The 18,108-nt window shown below is 39.7% G+C and overlaps 2 protein-coding genes across 5 annotated transcripts in view; both read left to right on the top strand.

Annotated features, from left to right (window-relative positions):
- The window catches only part of LOC133624003 (uncharacterized), a 174,681-nt gene extending 171,920 nt beyond the window's left edge, over window positions 1-2,761 (top strand). For 2 of the 4 annotated variants that reach the window (XM_072916196.1, XM_072916195.1), the window contains one exon: window positions 1,189-2,761. In XM_072916196.1, coding sequence (XP_072772297.1) covers window positions 1,189-2,222 — 1,034 coding nt within the window. In that variant the 3' untranslated portion in view covers window positions 2,223-2,761. The remainder of the gene's footprint in view (window positions 1-1,188) is intronic. The other 2 variants (XM_072916197.1, XM_072916198.1) reach the window with 2 other exon arrangements.
- A 5,712-nt stretch (window positions 2,762-8,473) lies between these two features.
- Window positions 8,474-17,558, top strand: LOC133623976 (uncharacterized). The gene is made up of 3 exons (XM_061987530.2): window positions 8,474-8,888; window positions 12,824-13,006; window positions 15,916-17,558. Exons 1-3 carry the CDS (start codon window positions 8,765-8,767, stop codon window positions 17,421-17,423), a joined length of 1,815 nt encoding a protein of 604 aa, XP_061843514.2. The 5' UTR covers window positions 8,474-8,764; the 3' UTR covers window positions 17,424-17,558.
- Window positions 17,559-18,108: the final 550 nt, after the last annotated feature.

The raw sequence follows: 18,108 nt of genomic DNA, 5'->3' as shown, positions 1-18,108 counted from the left end.
CTTTGTCTTAGAAGACAAGTAGGCTTCATCAGTTCATGCTCATAGACTTCATGTCTTAAATGTAATCATTTGAATTTGACAGAGAGTGCAAAGAGGTCGCCGAATTTCTGCACAGTCAGTTGCTACAGAGCTCCAAACTTCATGTGACCTTCCAATTAGCCCACGTACAGTACGCAGAGAGCTTCATGGAATGGGTTTCCATGGCCGAGCAGCTGCATCTAAGCCATACATCACCAAGTCCAATGCAAAGCGTGGGATGCAGTGGTGTAAAGCATGTCGCCACTGGACTCAGGAGCAGTGGAGACAGCTTCTCTGGACTGATGAATCACGCTTTTCCATCTGGCAATCTGATGGACAAGTCTGGGTTTAGAGGTTTCCAGGAGAACGGTACATTTTGGACTGCATTGTGCGGAGTGTGAAATTTGGTGGAGGAGGAATTCTGGTGTGGGGTTGTTTTTCAGGAGTTGGGCTTGGCCCCTTAGTTCCAGTGAAAGGAACTTTGAATGCTCCAGGATACCAAAACATTTTGGACAATTCCATGCTCCCAACCTTGTGGGAACAGTTTGGAGCGGGCCCCTTCCTCTTCCAACATGACTGTGCACTAGTGCACAAAGCAAGGATCATAAAGACATGGAGGGACAGAGTCTGGTGTGGATGACCTTGACTGGCCTGCACAGAGTCCTGACCTGAACCTGATAAAACACCTTTGGGATGAATTAGAAGGGAGACCTTCACGACCAACATCATCAGTGTGTGACCTCACTAATGCGCTTTTGGAAGAATGGTGGAAAATTCCTATAAACACACTCCGCAACCTTGTGGACAGCCTTCCCAGAAGAGTTGAAGCTGTAATAGCTGCAAAATGTGGACCGACATCATATAGGAACCCTATTAGGAATGAGATGGCACTTCAAGTTCTTATGTAAGTCAAGGCAGGTGGCCAAATACTTGTGTATATAAGATTAATTTGACAACACCTCTTGACGTTGAAGACTCCTGCAGGCTGCATTTGAACCCCGGGCCATAGTTTAAACACCCCTGATGTACAGTATGGTTATGACATCTTGAATGTCTATGTGGTGATGTATAAGATCTTCAGAGAAATGATCAGAATATATGCTGGTGCAGGACAATGTCTCATGTGACTGGGCAAATCTGGACTTGTGTTTGTTTTTGTGTGTCTTGCAGATCTCCCTGAGCAGAAAATGAGGGAGCCACATCCCCCACATATAAAGGAAGAAGAAGAGGAGGAGTCACACTACCCCCACTTTATAGAGGAGAAAGAGCCACATAGTATTTACATTAAGAAGGAGGAGCAGGAGGAACACAGCATCAGTCAAGATGGAGAGCATCTTGAATGGTTGGAGGAGTTCCCAGTGATTGGTGTCCCTGTGAAGAGTGAAGATGATGAGGTCAAAGGTGAAAGTGAGGAGAAGAGAGAGGCGGAGCCTCCAAGCAGCAGCTCAACTCAACACATGACAACAGAAGCTGATGGAGACCACTGTGGAGGATCACAAGCAGACAAGCTCTTAGCTCCACTATCAGATAGTGAGGACACAACGTCACACTCTCCTGACACTGATGATGAAGACTCTAAAGATGATAAGACATGTCACACTGACAAAACACACTTCACATGCTCTCACTGCGACAAAACTTTTCATAACCGTTATCTGAAAGAACACATGAGAACGCACACTGAAGAAAAACCTTTTACCTGCTCAGTCTGCAGTACAGGTTTTATACGCAAGAGTAATCTGAAGGCACACATGAGAATGCACACCGGTGAAAAAACAATTACCTGCTCAGTTTGTAGTAAAATATTCGCTCGGGTGGATTATTTGATAACCCACATGAAAATACACACTGGCGAAAAACCATTTTCATGTTCAAGATGTGGTAGATGTTTTAAAGAGAAGACTGATTTCAAAGTACACATGAGAATACACACTGGAGACAAACCATTCATGTGTTTAGTTTGTAGCAAACGATTCACCCAAAAGGCACATTTGAAAAAACACACAAGAATACACACTGGCGAAAAACCTTTTATCTGTTCAATTTGCTTTAAAGGGTTTACGCAAAGTCACAATTTGAAAAGACACACAAGAACGCACTCTGGCGAGAAAGTGTTGAGTTGCAGTGTGTGTGGTGAAAGATTCTCTTATAAGTACCAGTATAAGAAACACGAGTGTGCTGGTGAGAACAGCAACAACAAATAAAGATGCAGCATTTGGAATAAACTGTCAAAACTTTGACTTTCTAACAACATCAGCACATATAACATGTGTGACATCGTTGTTGTGTGTGTAACACAGTCTTGTTATACCATGTATAGATATGTTTTTACATTTTCTATTAAGATTAATGGGGTTTTCTTCCAATCAAGTAGGTGCGTTTATATATAACATTTCCTTCCTCCTACCCCGAGTGCAGCTGGGATAGGCTCCAGCACTGCCGCGACCCCAAAAGGGACAGGCAATAGAAAATGGATGGATGTATTTTGTACATATATTTGTAAACAATTGCCTTTGAAACGGTGTACATTGAAGGTTCAGTTTATTACCCACAACCTTTTTTCATGAATTTTACAATTAAAAACAGTACAAATGAATATTTGTTGAGTGTACATTTTATTTTTAATGTAAATATTTGTCATATGTCATTTTTGTATATTGTGTATGTAGTGTCCAGCCTAGTTAATCTTGTATAATAAGTCCCCCAAAATTGCTTGTTTATGATTCAAAATAAAGAAGTATTAAACAATTGATTGATGAAAAATATTAGTTTCTTTTAATGTTGTTTGAGGAACAGTATTAAGGTGTCAACAGGAAATTATTTGTTTTTGGATATTAATTGGTGTGCAATTGATTAGCTGCAGAAAGTAATTGGGGAGTAGTAAGAGAAAATACAGGAGGCAGTGATCATTACACGTTATGTTCAGAGAGTGAAAGAGTGCATGCGATGTAAAATGACAAATTTCCGCAGTGGCTTTTTGGAGTTGAAAAAAATATTTACCTGCAGCATAAACTGTGACTAATGTTTATATTGAGGGAATAAATTATGTTAATAAACAACGGCAGTGGTTTGTGGAGTCAAGCTGGCTGTAAAGAACAGAAATAATTTATAATTCGATTTTTAACTTATTTTAATAATATCCATACTTGTGATCTGCACCATACTCATGCAGGATGAATCGATAACGCTCGCTGACGATGTTAATAACATTTCATTTCATTTTTCATTTATTTATTTATTCCAGGCAATGACATAAAAAAAGTACAAAGTTGACAATAGTAATGATATTATATTTTATTTGTAAAAAGCACTTAACATTGAGTAAACAACCTCAAAGTGCTACAGTGTATTAAAAAAATAAAATAAAAGGATAATTAAAAATAAAAACTCGAACAGCCAAATAGCTAGAACTAGTATGCATATATCTAAAAAAAAAAAAAAAAAAAAAAAAAAGGCTTTTTTAAAAGCATCCACAGTCTGTGGTGCCCTCAGGTGGTCAGGTGGACAACACATAATAATGTCGATTAATATATTGCAAAAGGTAATGTACAGTATGTGCATTACATATTTAAAAGGCTGACATTTATTCATGAAAATACGGAGAAGGTGCCGGAAGGAGATACCGTAGAAGTCCACTCTCCGAGGTAAATACTGTACATTACCATTATATTGCTTCATAAAACTACTGGACTTATTTGTGCTCCAGTCTATTGTATTGTTTTCATACAATATTTCATACAGAATTGTTTTTCTTCTTAAAAACATGTTAAAATGCTACCTCAGTAGAAGCATTTAAGTCCCATCTAAAAACTCAATTGTATACTCTAGTCTTTAAATAGACCCCCGTTTTAGACCAGTTGATCTGCCGTTTCTTTTCTTTTCTGCTCTGCCCCTCTCTCTCTTGTGGGGGGGGGGGGGGGGGGGGGGGCACAGGTCCGGTAGCCACGGATGAAGTGCTGGCTGTCCAGAGTGGGGACCCGGGGTGGACCGCTCGCCTGTGCATCGGTTGGGGACATCTCTGATCCGTTCGGGATGGTTTCCTGCTGGCCCCACTATGGACTGGACTCACAATATTATGCTAGATCCACTATGGACTGGACTCTCACTATTATGCTAGATCCACTATGGACTGGACTCTCACTATTATGCTAGATCCACTATGGACTGGACTCTCACACTATTATGTTAGATCCACTATGGACTGGACTCTCACACTATTATGTTAGATCCACTATGGACTGGACTCTCACAATATTATGTTAGATCCACTATGGACTGGACTCTCACTATTATGTTAGATCCACTATGGACTGGACTTTCACAACATTATGTTAGATCCACTATGGACTGGACTCTCACAATATTATGCTAGATCCACTATGGACTGGACTCTCACTATTATGTTAGATCCACTATGGACTGGACTCTCACACTATTATGTTAGATCCACTATGGACTGGACTCTCACTATTATGTTAGATCCACTATGGACTGGACTCACACTATTATGCTAGATCCACTATGGACTGGACTCTCACACTATTATGTTAGATCCACTATGGTCTGGACTCTCACTATTATGTTAGATCCACTATGGACTGGACTCTCACAATATTATGTTAGATCCACTATGGACTGGACTCTCACTATTATGTTAGATGCACTTTGGACTGGACTTTCACAATATTATGTTAGATCCACTATGGACTGGACTCTCAGTATTATGTTAGATCGACTATGGACTGGACTTTCAAAATATTATGCTAGATCCACTATTGACTGGACTCTCACTATTATGTTACATCCACTATGGACTGGACTTTCACAATATTATGTTAGATCCACTATGGACTGGACTCTCACTATTATGTTAGATCCACTATGGACTGGACTTTCACAATATTATGTTAGATCCACTGTGGACTGGACTCTCACTATTATGTTAGATCCACTATGGACTGGACTCTCACTATTATGTTAGATACACTATAGACTGGACACTCACACTATTATGTTAGCTCCACTATGGACTGGACTCTCACTATTATGTTAGATCCACTATGGACTGGACTCTCACAATTTTATGTTAGATCCACTATGGACTGGACTTTCACAATATTATGCTAGATCCACTATGGACTGGACTTTCACAATATTATGCTAGATCCACTCGACGTCCATTGTACCAGTCGCCCTAGGGGGCTCGCCCACATCTGCGGTCCTCTCCAAGTTTTCCCATTGTCATCCCACTGGGTTGAGTTTTTCCTTGCCCTGATGTGGGATCTGAACCGAGGATGTCGTTGTGGCTTGTGCAGCCCTTTGAGACACTTGTGATTTAGGGCTATATAAATAAACATTGATTGATTGATTTTGTGGGGCACCAAGCACCGATTGAATAGATTCCAATTCATTTCAACAGGTGACATTGATTTGAGATACAGGTAGGGATGATACTCGAAACCGGTTTTCCCGGTTGTTAGAACCGAGTCCTCGGACTCGAATCCCTTTTTGAGAACCAGTACCCGTTATCGAGACCACTATAGTAAAGAAAAAGAGTTGGTTCTTTATTCGAATACCTGGGAACGAATCCTGTCCCGACCAGAAATGCTCTGTGTGACATCACAAGAAATGACGTCACGTAGCTCAGTCATTAGGCGCAGATAGGGAAAGCAGGAAAAACAATGGACCGGAAAAAGCGCTCCAAGGTGTAATAAAGTTCAAAACAAAAGGTATAATCCAATGAATAACTTTACTGAGAGATTTGAGCAGGGTACAAACACATGACCAACACTTTTACAACCAACCGGAAACATAGCAACCAGGCTAGCAACGCACTTCCTTTACGGCAGCTGTCACAAGGTTCTTAAAGCAACCGCAGCACATACATATATATACAACGTATATCTTCCTTTTTTAACTTTTGTTTTTCTTTCCTTGTAAAGAAAACAAAATCACACTGTATATGTGTTGTCTGTCTAATTATAAATAATGCAGACGAGGCGTGTTGGCTGAGTTCTTGACGTTTACTTTCACAGCGTGCTCATAACCTCATTCTTAACTGCCGGGTGACGACATGCAACAACACTTTTCGGGGCTACCGCGCATGCTCGTCACTCCCGTTGCATGCTGGGTAGTGTAGTTGGTATTTTCCCTAGCTCATAACATCACATCTTTCCCCCTATAAAGAAATAATGTTAACTCAAAAAAGTGTATTTCTTTTTTTAGCTTTAACTTTTTTAGCATTGTAACCACATTTGCAAACAACTTTTCTCTTCATAGAATTGTCTTTCAATAAATAAATAAAGTGCAAAAATGTCAAAGCATCATAACAAACAGTTATGTCAAATAGCAGCAGAAGTGCACTTTTTGGAGAGCTGTATTATTTTCAGTTTTGTGCCCAAGGGACTGATTTTATATCACACTATATTATTATTTGGCCGATGGGAAGATCCCCATCGGCCAAACATCACTTTCATCAAACCAGGAGAGGTAGGACAGAAGACAGAGGCGGGAAGATCATCACTTCTGCTTACCCCTGGTAAGGGCTGGGAGATGCGCGTTGACCTGGACAAGCAGCTAGTCTTCCCAACTGAGGTAATACAGACAACGCTAAGACCAGACGTTGTGATGTGGTCCTCAGCTGCTAAGAAAGTCCTCATCATTGAACTAACCGTGCCATGGGAGGAGGGAATACCAGTAGCACATGAGTTCAAACGGTCAAAGTACAGCGACCTGGCAGAGGACTGCAAGGGGGGAGGCTGGTCTGCGTCCATTCACCCCGTGGAGATCGGATGCAGGGGCTTCGTAGGAGGTTCTGCGACCCGGCTCCTGCGTGCGGCGGGAATGACCGGTTCCAACCTGAGGAGGGCCATCAAGGAGTTGGCAGAGGAGGCAGAGAAGGCAAGTTTCTGGATGTGGCTAAGAAGGAGGGACAACACTTGGGGCTCAACACCCCATTGAGGTCAGTTGCAGGGAGTGGCGCGGGGAGACGTCCCCGCTTAGCCACTGCCCCCCCACCGCGAGGTGTCCTGGCTTGGGGGCGAAACATCAGTGAACGGTGGCACCAGCTGACGACCCTGCAGCTGACCTCCAAGTGCACTGGAGGAGGTGCGACAGGCAGAGATGCCAAGCAGTTAGGTCTGTACTTATTAATTAATTTATACACCTATAGTGATCACAGAGACAGGTTGTTTTTGTGTTACTGTATATATTTGTTTTTCTGAAAAATCCCACTTAATATACTTTGGGTAACAACAGTCAATATTTATTTATTTTATTCTATTTTTTAGGGGGGTAAAAGTCAATATTTATTTATTTATTAGATTTTATTTTTTTCTTATATAATAAAAGTGAGCTTTTATTAAACCAAATATTGTGGGTTTTTTTTCCATATAAAACAACCTATCTGGACTCGATAAGAGAATTGATAAGGAATCGGTTCGATAAGAGGATTCGATAATAGGCTCGAACTCGATAATTTCTTATCAAACATCATCCCTAGATACAGGTGTTTGAAGTTACGAGCTCGGTCTGAACCAATGACGTTTGTTAGTTGAGGTACCATTGTATTATTATTATTTTTTTCTGTAACTAGCTGAAGTGGCTGAATTTCTGAGGTTTAATTTTGCCTGCAGCCTGTTTTGTGCATGAAGTACCCATCCATCCATCCATTTTCTACCGCTTATTCCCTTTTGGGGTCGCGGGGGGGGCGCTGGAGCCTATCTCAGCTACAATCGGGTGGAAGGCGGTGTACACCCTGGACAAGTCGCCACCTCATCGCAGGGCCAACACAGATAGACAGACAACATTCACACTCACATTCACACACTAGGGCCGATTTAGTGTTGCCAATCAATCCCCAGGTGCATGTCTTTGGAAGTGGGAGGAAGCCGGAGTACCCGGAGGGAACCCACGCAATCACGGGGAGAACATGCAAACTCCACACAGAAAGATCCGGAGCCCGGGATTGAACCCAAGACTACTCAGGACCTTCGTATTGTGAGGCAGATGCACTAACCCCTCTTCCACCGTGACGCCGCATGAAGTACCATTAATTGATTAACGTGGACCCCGACTTAAAAAAGTTGAAAAACGTATTGGGGTGTTACCATTTAGTGGTCAATTGTACGGAATAAGTACTGTACTGTGCAATCTACTAATACAAGTTTCAATCAATTAATCAAGTGTGTCGACTTAATTATTTCCCCTATTCTACTCCTTGGTATGCTCTGTTTGGCTTCTTCCATTATGGACTTTGTAATATCTGTATTTAGTTGTTCAATATCTTGATTTATATCCACTTCCTTTTAATGTCATGTCTGTAATTTACACATGTTGGCGAACGTCCATTCCGCAGTTGACTACGCCTCAACTGCGTCAATTGTGGTAGCCTAACATCACCGACAGATGGCGGTATAATACTGTAACGCCGGCCACCGTACAAAACAGGAAGAAGAAGAAGAACAGGATGTCGTTTGGCGTACAAGACGTTATTGTCGTCGTTATACTTCTGTTTTCTTCATCAGTGCGTACATGCACACATATATGTCGTTTAAAAGAGTAAACATCGTTGATATTTGTTTGTATCCGGATACATTAGTCCGAGCGCACTTTGACGCTTACCGCGCTAGCTTAGCGTGCTAGTTAGCTTAGCGTGTTAGCCGCTAACAAAGAGAGGCGGAAGTGATGAAAACACATCGCTAAGCAGAGATCAAGTGTGAGTGTAAAGTGTTGTGATTGTGTGAAAATGTGCGAAAGAAGGATAGCAGAGTACGAGGAGGAACTTTGTCCAACAAAAGAGGAGAAGGAGCGACAACATCAACTACTGGACGCTGTTTTCAAGAAACATCAAGTTGTGTTACACAGAACAGGTTTGTTTACTCTCACATCTTTACTTACGTCATATTTATTCATTAACACTATTCTTACATAGATTGTCTATAGGAAGATGCATTGTCTTTTGAGGATGAAAACAAGACAGTTTGAGACACACAATATGTATGAGAGGTTGATGTTCCTCTCAGTGTGTAACAATGTGTATCAACATGTTTACACAAAACTCACACAGTCACCAAATATATTTTACATTGTAATCAAAATAATTCATAGTTTCATGGCTAATTTCACTTCCTGATTCTGACCTACATAGAATAGATAGAATAGAAAGTACTGCGATGAGGTGGCGACTTGTCCAGGGTGTACCCCGCCTTCCGCCCGATTGTAGCTGAGATAGGCTCCAGCGCCCTCCGCGACCCCGAAGGGAATAAGCGGTAGAAAATGGATGGATGGAATAGAAAGTACTGTATTGATCCCTGGGGTAAATTCAGCACCACCGTTTGCTCACAATAGACAATAAATACTATACAGCATTATTAACATGTGAATAATATAAATACAGTCAATTATACAGCATTATTCACATGTGAATAATATAAATACAGTCAATTATGCAGCATTATTCACATGTGAATAATATAAATGCAGTCTATTATACAGCATTATTCACATGTGAATAATATAAATGCAGTCTATTATACAGCATTATTCACATGTGAATAATATAAATGCAGTCTATTATACAGCATTATTCACTTGTGAATAATATAAATACAGTCTATTATACAGCATTATTCACATGTGAATAATATAAATGCAGTCTATTATACAGCATTATTCACATGTGAATAATATAAATGCAGTCTATTATACAGCATTATTCACATGTGAATAATATAAATACAGTCTATTATACAGTATTATTCACATGTGAATAATATAAATGCAGTCTATTATACAGCATTATTCACATGTGAATAATATGAATACAGTCTATTATACAGCATTATTCACATGTGAATAATATAAATACAGTCTATTATACAGCATTATTCACATGTGAATAATATAAATACAGTCTATTATACAGTATTATTCACATGTGAATAATATAAATACAGTCTATTATACAGCATTATTCACATGTGAATAATATAAATACCTGTACAGTCTATTATACAGCATTATTTACATGTGAATAATAAAAATACAGTCTATTATACAGCATTATTCACATGTGAATAATATAAATGCAGTCTATTATACAGCATTATTCACATGTGAATAATATAAATACAGTCTATTATACAGCATTATTCACATGTGAATAATATAAATACAGTCTATTATATATTAAGAGGGGAGGAGTATATTTACAGCTCGAATTCACCAAGTCAAGTATTTAATATATATATATATATATATATATATATATATATATATATATATATGTATGTATATATATATATATATATATATATATATATATATATACATATATATATATATATATATATATATATATATATATATATATATATGTATGTATATATATATATATATATATATATATATATATATATATATATATATATATATATATATATATACATATATATATATATATATATATATATAATACTTGACTTTCAGTAAATTCTAGCTATATAAATATATTTATTTTATTATATATATATATATATATATATATATATGTATATATATATATATATATATATATATATATATATATATATATATATATATATATATATATATATATATATATAAATAAGAGAAATACTTGAATTTCAGTGTTCATTTATTTACACATATACACACACATAACACTCATCTCCTCATTGTTGAGTTAAGGGTTGAATTGTCCATCCTTCTTCTATTCTCTGTCACTATTTTTCTTACCATGCTGAACACCCTCTCTGATGATACATTGCTGTGTGGCACGCACAGAAGTGCTTTCATCAAATGCACTAGAGTCTGGAATCTTCCATCTCTCCCTAGCATGGCCCAAAACCGGTCAATCCTTGCTTCCTGAGGAAGATCTTCACTGCCAAGCACTTGGTACTCTACAACTCCTTCTCGGAGGCTATCCAAGTCCAATCGCAGCTGCGGCTTGGAACTTACAAGCGTATTTCTTCATCTTACTCGTCGTCGCCTGTATCTTCCTCGTTCTTCTGCTTCGTCTCCTTGTTGTGTGCGCAGTTGTGCACTCTCTAAAAGCCGTAGATGTTATAACGTGATTGGGCAGGGCTCAGGTCCGCATGGAGCTGGAGGGGTCGTGGCCTCCAGCGCCGGCTGAAAATCGGGAGATTTTCGGGAGAATATTTGTCCCGGGAGGTTATTGGGAGAAGCGCTGAATTTCGGGAGTCTCCCGGAAAATTCGGGAGGGTTGGCAAGTATGCCCACGGTGGATGTATCTTCGGTTAGGCTGGTAGGCTATGTCCGGATGGAGGTGAAGCGTCATTGGCTGGGGACGAAACAGCCCAGAACGGAGTTGCAGGAGGTCGGCAGCAGAATATTGGAGGAGAGCAGTCACCGGAGAGTGGACGTGGGTAAAAAAAAATCCACATTAGTGGGATCCAAACATTTGATCCGGTCATCCACATTGTGGCGGCAAATGAGAAGTGGCGTCTTTTGCCAAACTCCGATGATCAGCAGGTGAGGAATTTCTCAGATTACCATGACAAGACAATCGGTTAAAAGTGCAGTAAAAGTGAGCATGTGCCAGTGCCTATTGAGTCAAAAAATATATAATATCAGAAATTATCGGTATCGGTTTCAAAAAGTAAAATTTATGACTATTTAAAACGCAGCTGTACGGAGTGGTACACGGATGTAGGGAGAAGTACAGAGCAGTTGTGTCTCCCAGTCATACTTGCCAACCCTCCCGATTTTCCCGGGAGACTCACAAACTTCAGTGCCCCTCCCGAACATCTCCCGGGGCAACCATTCTCCCGAATTTCTCCCGATTTCCACCAAAACAACAATAGTGGGGGCGTGCCTTAAAGGCACTGACTTTGCGTGCCGGCCCAGTCACACAATATCTACGGCTTTTCACACACACAAGTGAATGCAAGGCATACTCGGTCATTAGCCATACAGGTCACACTGAGGGTGGCCGTATAAACAACTTTAACACTGTTACAAATATGCGCCACACTGTGAACCCACACCAAACAAGAATGACAAACACATTTCGGGAGAACATCCGCACCGTAACACAATATAAACACAACAGAATAAATACCCAGAACCCCTTGCAGCACTAACTCTTCTGGGACGCTATAATATACACCCCCCACAACCCCCACCCCCCACACCTCAACCCCGCCCACATCAACCTCATGGTCTCTCGGGGAGAGCATGTCCTAAATTCCAAGCTGCTGTTTTGAGGCATGTTAAAAAATAATAATGCACTTTGTGACTTCAATAATAAATATGGTAGTGCCATGTTGGCATTTTTTCCATAACTTGAGTTGATTTATTTTGGAAAACCTTGTTACATTGTTTAATGCATCCAGCGGGGTATCACAACAAAATTAGGCATAATAATGTGTTAATTCCACGACTGTATATATCGGTATCGGTTGATATCGGAATCGGTAATTAAGAGTTGGACAATATCGGAATATTGGCAAAAAAGCCATTATTGGACATCTCTAGTTATGTGTATATAACTCATTTCGAAACGTATATATCTGCTGCTCATAGACCAGTGTGGCTAATATATGGAAACATCTTTTTTTCTTCTAAAATTTAGTGGGTGCAGCTTATGTATATTTTGATGCGCTCCATAGTCCGTAAAATACCATGTTTCTGATGTTTTTATTGGTTGTTTTGCTATACAACACAACACACAAAAGAACACAACTAATCTCATTGTGTTAACAGTGTCAGTCAAAAGTTATTTCTATTCTCGCTCTATCTTATTTACTTATTTACCCAACAGACGCCCAGCAGTCCCACCACATTAAAGAGGAAGAGGAGGAAGTGTGGATCACTCAGGAGGAAGAGTGTCTTCTAGGGCAGGAGGAGGCTGATCTCACCAACTTTCCACTGACTGTTGTCTCTGTGAAGACTGAAGACCATGAAGACAAACCACCTGAGTCCTCACAGCTTCATCACAGTCCAAGTAAGCACATATCATTTTATTCTCAGGGCATTCAGTCCATCACAACTGGACTGTTCACTTTGTCTTAGAAGACGTTTGGTCTCTCATCCAAGTAGTCTTCATCGGTTCATGTTCATAGACTTCAAGTCTTAAATCTAATCATTTCAACTTAAGGCCTTAGAATGTCTTAAATTCTATCAAAATCACGTCTTTCAAAGGTTTCAAAAAATATATTAACATTATTTGTATTTAAGATAAATGCATAAACTTATCAGCTGTCCAGCACGATTTTGAAAGGAAAAAAAAAGACAAGTATTCACAGTCTTTGCTCTATTGCTTGTATTCCGCCAAGTGACTTCTTCCCAGAAGTGAAAACCAGTGGTGGTCAACCAGGCTAAGATGGCGGTTGTACAACAAGCAGTGCGCAAACTATCTGACTACAAAAGAGGCTTAAATCTTCCTGCAAAAATCAGATACGGGCCAAAAATCGAAATATGCAATGGAATAGATCCCTATACTTAATCAAAAAAAGAATTGTTGAGTGATATCATAATTATTTGTCGGTGTAGTTCCCGAACTATCGTTGTGCTCCAGACATTTAACACCACAAAACAGATGAAAACTTGTAAAAGCATGAAGGTCTACAACTTCTTTGTGTGTGGCTGGGTCAAGGACATTGGTATCAAGACTCTCCCGGATTAATATGCACCGTTTTTGAGATTGAGAACTGCACTTTGATAAACTCACGGCGGACTTACTGGTGCCAGCTCGCTAGCTTAAATGCTAACATTAAAACAACAGACCCCAATCTAAAGTTCCATGAACACATTACTGTCTGAGTTCCTAACCTACTAAGTACAAGCTGCGCTCTCTTAGCACGGAATTATGATGATCCATCTTTCCTCAGAGGGACAGAGACCAGGTGTTTTTATGGTGCGTTCATGTACCGCTGAACAGAGTAGGACAAACACAACTCCCACCAGAAGTAATACATAATTAGAATCAGTGACGTGCGGTGAGGTTCATGGCTGGTGAGGCACTGACTTCATCACAGTCAGATTTACAAACATATGAGCCCTAAAGAGTATCTTATTCACCATTTGATTGGCAGCAGTTAACGGGTTATGTTTAAAAGCTCATACCAGCATTCTTCCCTGCTTTGCACTCAGCATCAAGGGTTGGAATTGGAGGTTAAATCACCAAAAATGATTCCCGGGCGCGGCGCCGCTGCTGCCCGCTGCTCCCCTCACCTCCCAGGGGGTGAGCAAGGGGATGGGTCAAATGCAGAGGACACAATTTCACCACACCTAGTGTGTGTGTGACAATCATTGGTACTTTAACTTAACTTTAACTTTACACATACAAACTGTAGCACACAAAAAAGCACATTTAATAAAAAAAAAACGTTATTATGGTCTTACCTTTACTTATAAATGAAGTCCATGCGCAGCTCCTTTTGAACAAAAGCATTGATAACTTGTTTATAGAAGTCTTCCTTATCTTTCTTCAGTTTTAAAAGTCTCTCTGTCTCGATGGAGATCTTCCTTTAATTATTACCTCCTGCTTCGATTGAAAGTCCAGTTTAGAAAACTGTTTTATTTTAGATATGTTAAAAGTCCAGGCAAGGGGAAAAAATAAACGATCGCTGCTAACTGTTGCTGCTTGTTGTCACTTCTTCTGTAGCCGAGTAGTCGCAAGAATGATCACTGGGATCACTACCGCCCTCTACCACCAGGAGGCGGGATTACTGCGAGCCTCACACAGTGCGTCTTCGCAGCCGTTTTATGATTGCTCAGTACAAGAAATACGTTACACACATACAAATGTTGACAAACTACACTGTACATTATATACCTCAGCTAACTAAACTATGGAAATGTATAATATAATTCATATAGCAATACGGTCTCACTGCACAGCAGGCCAGCAGTTAGCTGAGTCATTGCGCAATCCATGGTGAGGCTCAACTGGCTGCTGACTCACCGCAAATCTCTTCTCAGTATTTGTACGGCAAATGTGAAAATTCAGCGATTTTGAATAAAAATAATCTAAAACTGGTGAAGTTAAATGGAAAATAACTTTATAGTATAATCACTGGATACATATAACAATTTTTTTATTTTTTTATTTTTTTTTATTTTTTTTCTTTCCATGATGGCACGTGAGGCCCCGCCTCACCTGCCTCCCCTGACTGCATGTCACTGATTAGAATATATTTTATTTGTTTTGCCCTTTTCCAAAAAAAAAAAAAACATGCACCTGGGGATAGGTTGATTGGCAACACTAAATGGTCCCTAGTGTGTGAATTTGAGTGTGAATATTGTTTGTCTATCTGTGTTGGCCCTGTGATGAGGTGGAGACTTGTCCAGGGTGTACTCCGCCTTCCGCCCGAATGCAGCTGAGATAGGCTCCAGCACCCCCCCGCCAAGTCGAAAGGGACAAGCGGTAGAAAATGGCTGGATGGATGGATGTTATAACAGAATGTCACCAGATATTAACAGTAAATTAACAAGTAGATTAGTAATAGTTTTAACTGGAAATACAACTGAAAATATGTTCCTGGCGACATTTGCAGGGTGTACCCCGAATGCCGCTGGTATAGGCTCCACCCACCCCCGCAACTCCAAGAAAGACAAACGGTACAAAATGGATGTTTACCGCATATGTCCGCAACTAAATTAGTAGCCGTTGTAACCCGTTTTAACATTTATAGATTTTAGGCCATATTGTCCATCTCTAGTGAAAAGGCTTGTTTTTTTTCTCCTGTGAATAATGTTGTAAAGAGCGGCGTGTTTGTCCCTCCCGGAGATTTCGGACCAGTACATACAATAATTTATATTTCTTTAGTACATGTAAAGGTACTGAATGCCTCATGTGACTGAGCAAAGCTGGATGTTTCTATTGCGTGTTTGTCTTCGTGTGTCCTGCAGACGTCTCTGAAGAACGTCTTCTCCCTGAGCAAAAGGAGTGGAGCTTCCGGATGGAGCAGGCGAAGCCACAGCCCTCCCATTTCAAAGAAGATGAGGTGCCACAGACCCCTCACATTAAAGAGGAAGAAGATGCACCAGAGACCCCTCACGTTAAAAACGAAGAGGAGGACCTACTGACACCCTACATTAAAAAGGAAGATGAGGACCCAGTGTCCCCCAGTTTTAAAGACAAAGTTCCACATTACCCTCACATTAAAGAGGAGGAGGAGGAACACAGCATCAGTCAGGAGGGAGAGCATCTTGAATGGTCGGAGGAGTTCCCAGTGATTGGTGTCCCTGTGAAGAGTGAAGATGATGAGGTCAAAGGTGAAAGTGAGGAGCAGAGAGAGGCGGAGCCTCCAAGCAGCAGCTCAACTCAACACATGACAACAGAAGCTGATGGAGACCACTGTGGAGGATCACAAGCAGACAAGCTCTTAGCTCCACTATCAGATAGTGAGGACACAACGTCACACTCTCCTGACACTGATGATGAAGACTCTAAAGATGATAAGACATGTCACACTGACAACACACACTTCACATGTTCTCACTGCGACAAAACCTTTAAATACCGTTGTCATCTGAAAGAACACGTGAGAACGCACACCGGGGAAAAACCTTTTTCCTGTTCAAAATGTGGTAAAAGTTTTCAACGAAACGACGTGTTGAAAGAACACATGAGAACACACACTGGGGAAAAACCTTTTTCCTGCTCAGTGTGTGGTAAAGACTTCATTCAAAGTCAACATTTGAAAGTTCACATGGGAACGCACAGTGGTGTGAAACCTTTTTCATGTTCAATTTGTGCCAAAGGTTTTGTCGCAAGTCAAAATTTGAAAGTACACATGAGAATACACACCGGAGAAAAACCCTTTTCTTGTTCAGTGTGTGGTAAATGTTTTGCAGCAAATCAAAATTTGAAATTACACAAGAGAACGCACACTGTAGAAGAACATTTCAAGTGTTCAATCTGTGGTAAAAGTTTTAGACGAAGTCAGTTTTTGGAAAGACACACAAGTATACACACTGGTGAAAACTGTTTTAGCTGTTCATTCTGTGGTAAAAGTTTTGTACAAAGTCATGAATTGAAAGTACACATGAGAATCCACACTGGAGAAAAACCTTTTAACTGCTCAGTCTGTGGTAAAAGTTTTTTAACCAGTCAAAATTTGAAAGTACACATGAAAATACACACTGGAGAAAAGCCTTTCACCTGTTCAAGCTGCGGTAAAAGTTTTGTACAAAATCACAACTTGAAAGTACACATGAGAACACACTCTGGTGAAAAACCGTTCTCCTGTTCAATCTGCAACAAAAACTTTTGTCACCAAAGAAACATTGGAGTACACATGAGAATACACACAGGTGATAAAATGTTGAGTTGCATTGTTTGTGGCGAAAGATTCTCTTATAAGTACCAGTTGAAAAAACACAAGTGTGCTGGTGAGAACAGCAGCAGCAAATGAAGATGCAGGATTTGAAATAAACTGTCAAAACTTTGTTAACTTTGACTTTCTAACATCATCAGCACATATAACATGTGTGACATCATTGTTGTGTGTGTAACACTATCTTGTACTTATAGATTAGATTTTTTAGAATAGTAGGTTTTTTTTCAGTCAAGTTCGTGCATTAATTTACAACATTGTGTACTTTTATTTAAAAATAAACAGAACAATTTGAATATAAACACACAGTAAACAGTATAAAACATGTTACATATAATAAACATTCAATGTGTATATATTTATAATACACTTTTATACTTAATCATAGCAATGTTTGTATAGATTTTTTGAAATGTTATACATTTTCATTTCTAATTGTAAATGATTCCATTGATGAAAACCTTTTATATGATATACTTAACATACATGGATTTGTTTGACATGTGTTCATACCTTTGCTTTTGAGTACACATAAATCCCTCTTAGTTAATATTTACTGGTTCACATCTACATAACCAGTTAAGTTTGCACGTTGTGTAATTCGTAAATAACAGTACAGCAAAGCCGCCGGCGTTTCTGGGTGTTGTTGATAAATGGCTTTCGCTATGCATAGTAGAGCTTTAACTTGCATTACAGATGTAGCGACAAACTGTAGTTACTGACAGTAGTTTTCTAAAGTGTTCCTGAGCCCATGTGGTGATAT

Source organism: Nerophis lumbriciformis, linkage group LG26, assembly GCF_033978685.3.
Source record: "Nerophis lumbriciformis linkage group LG26, RoL_Nlum_v2.1, whole genome shotgun sequence".
NCBI lineage: Eukaryota > Metazoa > Chordata > Actinopteri > Syngnathiformes > Syngnathidae > Nerophis > Nerophis lumbriciformis.
This window is presented reverse-complemented; position numbering and strand designations above follow the sequence as displayed.

What these genes read in the sequence shown, in the direction of transcription:
- LOC133623976 (XM_061987530.2), top strand. Translation starts at nt 8,765, where the DNA reads ATGTGCGAAAGAAGGATAGCAGAGTACGAGGAGGAACTTTGTCCAACA. An exon ending in AGTTGTGTTACACAGAACAG is followed by an intron (nt 8,889 to 12,823) that starts GTTTGTTTACTC and finishes TTTACCCAACAG; the next exon opens with ACGCCCAGCAGTCCCACCAC. An exon ending in ACAGCTTCATCACAGTCCAA is followed by an intron (nt 13,007 to 15,915) that starts GTAAGCACATAT and finishes TGTGTCCTGCAG; the next exon opens with ACGTCTCTGAAGAACGTCTT.